The following is a 9,377-nucleotide window of genomic DNA, read 5'->3' as shown; positions in this document are numbered from 1 at the left end:
ACATTGAGAACCCATGCGTCCTCAAATTCGGATCCCAAGCTTTTTTTTCTTAAACCAGACTTAAAAATAACTTTAATAGACCGAATAATACCTCTCCGATCCAATTAATAACAGGAGAAAACCCCCGTGTAACCTTAGCCGTACGTGTAAACAGGTGTGAACCCACTGAAATAGAATTAAAAAAAAAAAGAAAAAGCAATTGTTGAGATGGTGCCACGTGTAAGAAACGACGACGCGTGGTCAATATACAGCTCAACACTCATTAAATTCACACCGGCTCCGGTAGTAGCCCCCTATATCTAATCTATTCACACCCGAATTTACTCCAGCTCCAACCACCCACACAAGCTCTGCTCTGTTCCGCCATTAAAACCCCCACTCACTCCCCTTCACTCACACACGCCACCTGTTTGTATAAATGTCTCTTTAACACATTCAGAGAAAATCGCATTCGCATTCACTATACAAATCTAAAAGAAAATGGTGATGATGAAGAAGATGATTCGGGTTTGGATCTTGTTCTTTGTTGTTGCGTTGCTGGTATTAGTGTGTGGGGAGGCGGTGACGACCGAAAAGAAGTGTGGCGATGATTTTACGAAGGTGACGACGTGCATGGCGTTTGCGACGGGGAAGTCAGATACGCCGACGAAGGAGTGTTGTACTTCGGTGACAGAGATCAAGCAGAGCGATCCTGAATGCTTGTGTTATTTTATACAGCAGACTCACAGTGGGAGTCAATCGGTGAAGAGTCTGGGTATTCAGGAGTCTCGCTTGCTTCTGCTTCCTTCTGCTTGCAAGCTCACTAATGCCAGCGTCAGTGACTGCCCAAGTAAGTACAGTAATAAGATTGTATGGAAAGTTCTGCTATACACACTCCATGTACCGCATGCACCATAATTATGCCATTCTTTTTTTTATAATGATCAATTTTCTTCTTTGCTTGTAACTGATAAGATCTTTGTTACACAATTGTTAATTTTTTTTTAATTTTTAATTTTTTTTTATTTTAATTATAACTCAGAAAATATGAATTTATAGAATTTTCTTCTTATTATAGTCTTTTGCGATTGTATATACATTTATACAATCTCATGTTTTTTATTTAACCAAAGACGAATGATTCTTGAATTTGTTTACGTCATGTATTTATTTTATTTTATTTTATTTTATTTTGTAAATGATATACAAATTCATTTCATAGTCGTTGTAAAAAAATTACTAGTTTATAATTATAAAAATTAAGAGAGAGAAAGTTGGTTTAGATATTACTACCATATTTTGGAAATTAAATCTAACTTTTGGTTTATTGTTGAACATACTCCATTTTTTCTAGGAAAGATTCTAAACATAAAAAATCAGGGTTTGATCCTTATAATTTTTTTATTTTATTAATTTAAATATTAATTTTTTTTTATTTGTTTTCAATGTTGATCATCTGTCTATTTTTTGTTAGATAAAATTGAGTATTTCGGTCATTAAATTTAATAAAAAAAAGTGTATTAAATATTTTATGGATACTTGATTTTAATTTTAATGATTAAATTTTTTTTTCCTGTTTTACTTTAACGAAAATAAATTTATTTTGTTACAAGGTCAAAGGCCTTTTGTTTTTAATTTCTCCTTTTTTAAAGATATATATATATATATATATATATATACTTTGAAGGCAAGATGTTAAAGAAAAATTTATAATACTTAAATCATGTTAATTATAAAGATATTATAAAACACGATTGTAATAAATATTGCTTTCAGTGAAGTAGAAAAGAAAGAAGAGTAACGGTACATACTTAGCCTCTGTTTGGGAAGAAAAAGCCCAAGTTTTTTTGGCTAAAATAGTCATAAAAAATAAAATAGGCTATTTTAGTCACAAAAAATAAAACATCAAATCTAACCCATAATCATTACAACCCTCTCTCACAAAAAAAGTCAAAAAAAGCCAAAAAGCCAAAAAGTCAAAAAGCCCTTCCCAAACCAGGCTAAAATAGTCAAAAATCCAAAAAGCTAAAAAACCAACTCACTTCCCAAACGGAGGCTTAGGGTTGTTTTGGGAATATGGTAAAAAGTGATTTTTTGGCTTTTAACCAAGCTTTTGGTTTTTTTAGACAAATGATTTGAGAAGTTGGTAAAAAGTGACTTTTGACCTTTTTGATTAATGTTTGTTTATGATGTCAAATCATAATAAAATGACTAAACTACCTCCGTTTATTTAAAATATTTACAACTTCACCTATGTAACATATTTTGACCAATGAGGGGTAAAATTGTAATTTTACCGTTGGCTAAAAACCAACTTCCCAAATGAAAAAAAAGACAAAAAAACCAACTTTTGACTTTTGCTACTAACCAAAAAAAGTGACTACAAACCATGTTGCCAAAATAGGCCTTAGATGAGATGGAAGAGGGAGAGTAGAGAGAGGTAAGGAAAGGAGCGTGGGCTTGGGCTTTACCTTTACATGGATACTATTTACATCATTGTATTAAATTGAAGTTTTTAAATTAAAACACTTAAATATTATTGAAGAAAGAAATTGTTGGTTGAATAATAAATGAGCCGTGCTTCCGACCCCAGGGGTCGCACCCCAGTGATGTGGCAGCATGAGATTGGCGGAAAACATAAAAAAAAAAAATAATAATTTTTTTTTTTAGACCAATCACATGCGACCCCAGTAGTCCCACTGGGGGTCCGAAACTTTTTCCATAATAAATAAAAGGGCAAATTACATATACACCCCTCCAGGTTTGACAAAATTACAGATATCCCCCTGAGGTTTGAGAAATTACGAATTCCCCCCTGAATGCTATATTTGCATAAGAAATTAGGGGGTAATTTGTTATGAAATATAAACCTCAGGGGGTAAATTGTTATGAAAATACAAACCTCAGGGGGCGGGATGTAATTTCCGAAACTTCAGGGGTATCTGTAATTTAACCAAACCTGGAGGGGTGTATATGTAATTTGCCCTAAATAAAAATAGACACACATCTCATTTTATTTACCATGTGAGAAACAAAATCAAGTCTCTTTTAATGGGAAGGTAAGATTTTTTTTGTAAGGGGTAAGGTGTAAGGGGTATGGGTGTGATTTCAATTCTTTCAAATGTTAATCTAATAACTAATTATTGATTTTTGCCCATAAAAAAAAAAAAAAAAGTGGGAAACAAAAATTATATTTAAAGGGGTGATTTAAGTATTATAAAAATTTTAAATAATGATTGATCTTGACTTCTGCCATTTTAGTGAGAAACAAAGCTTCAATTTTATACGATTTATGTTTTCATCTCTTTAATCATTAACGAGTGCTAAGAGATCTTTCTTCTTCTTCTTCTTTTTTTTTTTTTTTTTTTTTTTTTTTTTTTTTTTAAATTTTACCAAAAGCATGTTTAGGATTCATTAGAAAGAAAAAAAAGAAAAAATATTTGTGAAAATATTTGGTGAAAAAATATTTGGTTTTAGTTTTCTGAATTTAATTTTTTAAAAGTTAAGTTTTTTTGCTTTTTGTTTTTAGTGAATATTTTTTAAATTTTAAGCAAATTTTTTTATTTTTTTAGATGCATCTTACTTAGATATATCTAAATAGCAAAATATTTGGGAAAAAATATTTTAAAAAATTAATAAATACACAAAAATATAAAAAAATTACTGAATTTTTGTATTTTTTTTTGTATTTTTTGGTATTTAGTATATTCTTTAAATATTTTTTTCACAAATATTATACTTTTTAAGTATATTTATGTTAGATGTGTTTAAAAATTAAAAAAAAAAAATTGCTTAAAATATTAAAAAATCATTGAAAATATTAAAATATGAAAAATAAAAAAAAATAGAATTTTCAAAAAATTATTTTCTGAAAATTAGAACCAAACAAGCTGATAATACTCTATGAATTCACTTTTCAACAAATTTTACTTTTTTGTTTTCACTGAATTTTTTAAATATTTTAATCAATTTTTTTAATTTTTAGACACTTAACATAAATACACTTGAAAAATATAATATTTGTAAAAAAAACTTCAAAAAATTCACTAAATATCAAAAATATATAAAAATATATAAAAATTCAGTATATTTTTCATATTTTTGTGTATTTATTAATTTTTTATGTACCAAAATCAACTTTTATATTTTAATTTTTTTGGTATGGGCAATTTTAGTATCATTTGAAAAGATAGTTGTAAGTACAATGGCATCTCAATTGCCTAATTTAAAATGAGTTATAATACATATTTCATATATGCTTCAAGAAACCTTAATTGAATGTTAAAAAATAAATAAAAAATCCAAATGAATTTTGAATCCCTATATCATTTTTTTTTTAAATTTAAATAATACCATCATACCGTCAAATGAATTCGAACATCATCTGAATGTGGCAATGAATCAAATATGAGACAATTTGGGTTGAATTAAAGGATACACAATTAGTATTGCAAGTACTTTTGATTAAAACTATTGCTAACATGTATTTTGCAGGCACTTGTGGGGATTATTTAAGAATAATGTTAGGGATCATGAAAATTTTTCATCATTTAATCAATGTGTGGTATTTTATTATATGTGTAATTCAAAAGTGGAGAACTTTCATAAAATATTTCATAATATTTTTTTTTTGATTCCTAACAATGCTCATTATTTAGTAATATATCTCTCATGTTTGGTGAAATATGGTATATAATTTGTTAAAAAGACAAGTATTTAATGTTGTTAAACTTCTAATCGAATGTTTATGTTTTTGGTTTAATTTTTTTAAAAGATGCCTTAATGTAGTATCTTCTTGACAATGTTGGAAACAATTAATCTTTTAGTTTTTTTTATTTATTATTATTATTATTTTTATTTATTGGCCAGGAAAGCATTAATTTTGACCTAACCGGTTTGAAAGAATAATTGAAATAAATATGAAGAAAGCGTAAGTGTAACAACCCGACATAGTGGCGACCGTGATGTGTCAATGGTATTGTGCATCATTTATGGCCATGATGAAGGGCAGGCTGTGGTGGTTGTGGGTGATGTGTATTTATTACAACCAGTGGCTGTGATGTTAGGCAAGGCAAGCTTTTTGTTTGCTTATGCTATAGGCTTATTTGTTTCCTTCTCTTCTTTTAGATAAAAGCATTTCAAAACAGAAAAAAAAATCTAAAAATACGTAAATTGAATATGAAATAGACACAACTATCTTATATGTGGTGGATTCTTTTTTCTTTTGTGGGTTGCACGTCTATGTGAGAAAATTGTGTCTGATTTTGTGATTGATTTATGTGTAAGTAGAATAATTACTTCAAAACGTCCCTATAGCAATGAGAACTTTCTTGTTTTCTCTGAGTTTCTTTTTAAAACTACTTTCTTATTTTCTAAAGTAAATACAGTACTCAAGAAATGTTATGGAGACATTGGGATATTAGGTTTTTACTGCTTTTTCCAAAGTCCATTATAGGGAAGAAGATAAAAGCAATTTTTGAAGTGTAAAATGGGTTCTTTCGTCTTTTCTTCCTCCATTAGTTTCCTATGATCCAAGCGGAATGTTAGTGATTGATGCCCATGAATATGTGACATACCAACACCACTTGTGCAAAAATAAATACCAAATTGCCAAGAAAGTGTTTATGAATGTGATTTTACTTTACGCAAATGCATTATTTGTTTGGGCATTCTTGAAACTAGGATTAGAATTAACTAGTCATTAATTCATGAAAGGCCTCTTTACAAAGAACCAAAAAAACTAAATTACGTGATTAGTCTCCAGTCAGAACAGTGACATGTGTTTAATGCAAAAATGATAGCCAACAACCAACGAGCTAATTTTTGATGTTATGTATTTGTAGTTTATAAGGAAACTGCAATTTGTTTTCTGCCTGAGCATCTCCAACGGTTACTCAGATTTTTCACCAAATTTGAGTCAAAAATGACTCATTTTACCAATTTGATACCACTCACTCCAACGGTGTACTTTCATCAAATTTGTACCAGGGGCAACCGGTTGGTCGACCGGTTAAGCGAATTTTTTTTTTTTTTTTTTTTTGATTTTTTTTTGAACTTTTTGAACTTTTTGAACCTTTTAGTGGTCGACCGGCTGGTCGACCGGTTAGGCAAAAATTTTTTTTTTTTAATGTTTGAACCTTTTTCTTCGAACCATTTGAACCTTTAGGCGGTCAACCGGTTGGTCAACCGGCCGGGCAACCGGCTGGTTGACCGGTTGGTCTCTCCCAACGGTTAGGAACAGTGAATTGGTAAAATGCTTCGCCTGTTCTCATTTTGGTACAAGATTTGCTGAATTCTGGATTTGATATCGATTTGATGAAACCGTTGGAGCTCAAAAAAGTGACTTTTTCATCAAATTTTGAATTTGATATCAGGTTTGCTGAAGCGTTGGAGATGGTCTCAGTCGACATTGTTGTCATTTTCTTCATATCTACTTTAATGATCTTCGGGCACTAACTTTTTGCTAACTTTGTGTAGTGTTTTTTTCTTTTTAATTATTTTAACAAGCAGAGCTTCTAAAAATTCCTTCAACCTCTCCTGACTATGCGATCTTCACAAATTCTTCTTCGACAACCAGTCCTAGCACAGTGACAGGGACATCATCACCATCAACAGCTAATGACTCTAGTGGGACTATCAGGACTGAGCACGTTCCCCAACTTATCGGGCTAGTCACAATCGCTATGGCCATCTTCTTGTTGCTGTCCCCAGTTGAGGTTGTGTCTACATTTTGCACGTGAGGGTGAAATTTCTAGTTTTGCTATTAACACAGAAACATATTATAGAATCGGACATAGAGTATATATGAATGAGCAAGATTTTACAAAATTTGTTAATGAGATTAACATTTAAAAAAATCTTATTCATCTATATACATTTTGTGTCTGGTTCTATGATATGTTTCTGTGTTCTTAGACTTTGAAATTTCTCCCAAAACTGAGTAGTGAAGCTTCTATTTCTTTTCATCTTGATGGTTTATTTTTCTCGACTTCAGGACTTCAATACCGTTATGATCTTTCCACTGTCAGCTGTAATGCACTTTCCACTAATGTGGAGTTATTTTTATGCTCGTAAAAACAAGCTGTAATGCTCTTTCCACTAATGCGAAGTTATTTTTATGCTCTCAGTTTTTATGCATCACAGGATTATGACTATGAATCCATATCCCGTGTTAGCTCGTTTTACTCTTTCCACTGTAAGCTGTAATGCTTTTTCCACTCTAACCTGTAACGCGGGGTTACTTTTATGCTCGAAGTTTTTATGTATTGCAGGATTACAAAAATGCTAGAGGTCCCAAAAATTCTACCAAAAGTTTTACCAAATGCCTCACATGGGTGTGGGACTCACATGGGACTCACATTGTGTGGGTCCCACACCCATGTGAGACATTTGGTAAAACTTTTGGTAGAATATTTGAGATTTCTAGCATTACTCTTATGACTATATGAATCTATATCCAGTGATAGCTCGTTTTACATATCAGGGGATTATGACTATGAATTCCCCCACAACCCTTCTCCCGCCGGCTTTCACCACTCCAAACCTTGCCACCCTCCACCCCAATCTTCCTTTTCCACTCCACCCAACAACCCAATCAACCTTAACTCTCGCTACCGGAATCACCCAAAGCCTTCCAACCTTACAAAAATTGCACTTGCATTGCACACATGCACTGAGCAACAGTAAGACTTGTACATAACAAAATTTTGCAATAGTGGAAGGGAGAAAAGAGGTGTGGATTCTCGACAGAAAGAGATCAGAGGGGCCTAACCATTTTTTTTTGTTTTTTTATTTTTTTTCTACCAAAATTTTATTATTTTTCATTAAAAAATATACTGGGTTTTGGACAGGCTGAGCTTCGGGCCGGGCCTTAAGCGAGCCCATGGGCTGAGCTTCAAAACAATGGCTCAGGCCTTAGCCCAGGGGCTCGGGCTAAGCTTGGGCCTGGGCCCAAGTGGGCTTAAATGGGTCGGGTCCATTTTGAACCGCAGACGGATTTCGGACCGTCCACGGGTCGCGAGTTGTTTTTACACCCCTAGGTTTGGAGTGGCAAAAGAGGGTGGGAAAGGGTAAGGGAGGAGCTGAGGCAGAAGGGAGCGGAAAAGGAATGGAGAAATGGGTTGGGTTGGGTTGGGTTGGGTTGGGTTGGGTTCGGAGTGGTAAAAGAGGGCAAGAGAGGATAAGGGAGGGGCTAGGAACAACGGGGAAATTATAGCCCACAATGGAGAATCTTGGTGGAAGTTGGAGAGGAAGAACAGTGAAATAGAAAGAAAAAAAAAGAAAGAAAAAGGTGTGATTTCCTCCTCATTTTAAATCTTTTTGTGATGTCCATTTCAGTTGTCATTTTCAAAACCTACCCATTTATTTACAAATTATTTTCACTGTTTCGTTATTTTGCCTTTGTTTTTACCCATGCAAGACGTTAGACTGGCAGTGACAACGCCTTAGCCATGGTGCTTTCATTATTTTTGTTTGTGAAAACACCAAAAACACAATCAAACAAACAAGCAGTTACTCGGTCAAAACTGATTGTCCTTTACCCAATACATGCCCTCTTGCTTCAAAACCCGAATCCATGCAGAGAAATAGGTTTCTACAAAACAAGATTGAAAATTGCAGAGACCTTGTTTGGTTTATACATTTTTTGTATTTTTTTTTTGTTTTACTGAATTTTTAAAATTTTTTAGGAAAATTTACCCATAAGTCCTACTTTTTGAAACGTTGAACCATTTAGTCCTAAAAGTTTTCTTATGCTCCATTTAGTCCAATTTTTACATCAACATGATGTGAATGATGTAAATGATCTGATGTTTCATTTTATAATTTCAAAATTTATTGAAATTTGATGAACATTAGATGTTTTTCATCCTATATTTTCAAACATTATTGAAATTTGATCTGATGTTTCATGATGTGAATGATGTAAATGATCTGATGTTTCATGTTTAAAATCCAATGTTTGTAACATGACTCTGATGTTATTAACATTGTATCTGATGTTATTAACATTGTAATGGGACCTTTCAGTCTATAAGAAAACTTTTAGGACTAAACAGTGCATAAGTTATTAATTTGGGATTTATTGGTGCATCACTTTTTTATTTTTTAGATACTCCTAACCTAAATATACTTAAAAAATATAATATTTATGAAAATAACTTTAAAAAATTCACCAAATAAAAAATGAAAACATAAAAATTCAATATGTTTTCGTATTTGATTGTATTAAATGAATTTTTTTTAAAAATTATACAAAAATTATATTTTTTAAGTACATCAAAATTAAATGAATCCAAAAAATAAATAAATAAAATATTTTTAAAAAACCACTAAAAATATAAAAATACAAATTAAAAATTCAAAAAACTGCCCTTAAAAACTCCAAATCAAAAAAGAGT

General features: G+C 31.6%; 1 protein-coding gene across 1 annotated transcript; it reads left to right on the top strand.

Annotated features, from left to right (window-relative positions):
* The first annotated feature begins 275 nt into the window (after positions 1-275).
* LOC114293931 (non-specific lipid transfer protein GPI-anchored 1) lies at positions 276-7,105 on the top strand. The gene is made up of 2 exons (XM_028238023.2): positions 276-829; positions 6,490-7,105. The coding sequence occupies exons 1-2, from the start codon at positions 481-483 to the stop codon at positions 6,717-6,719; spliced, it is 579 nt and encodes a 192-aa protein (XP_028093824.1). The 5' UTR covers positions 276-480; the 3' UTR covers positions 6,720-7,105.
* The last annotated feature ends 2,272 nt before the right edge of the window (positions 7,106-9,377 follow it).

Source organism: Camellia sinensis, chromosome 5, assembly GCF_055761805.1.
Source record: "Camellia sinensis isolate YWXY chromosome 5, ASM5576180v1, whole genome shotgun sequence".
In the NCBI taxonomy this organism is placed as follows: domain Eukaryota; kingdom Viridiplantae; phylum Streptophyta; class Magnoliopsida; order Ericales; family Theaceae; genus Camellia; species Camellia sinensis.
This window is presented reverse-complemented; position numbering and strand designations above follow the sequence as displayed.

Bases quoted from the DNA above. Each gene is read 5' to 3' on its own strand.
- LOC114293931 (XM_028238023.2), top strand. From the start codon at position 481: ATGGTGATGATGAAGAAGATGATTCGGGTTTGGATCTTGTTCTTTGTT. The intron at 830-6,489 runs GTAAGTACAGTA...TTTAACAAGCAG, and splicing joins CAGCGTCAGTGACTGCCCAA to AGCTTCTAAAAATTCCTTCA.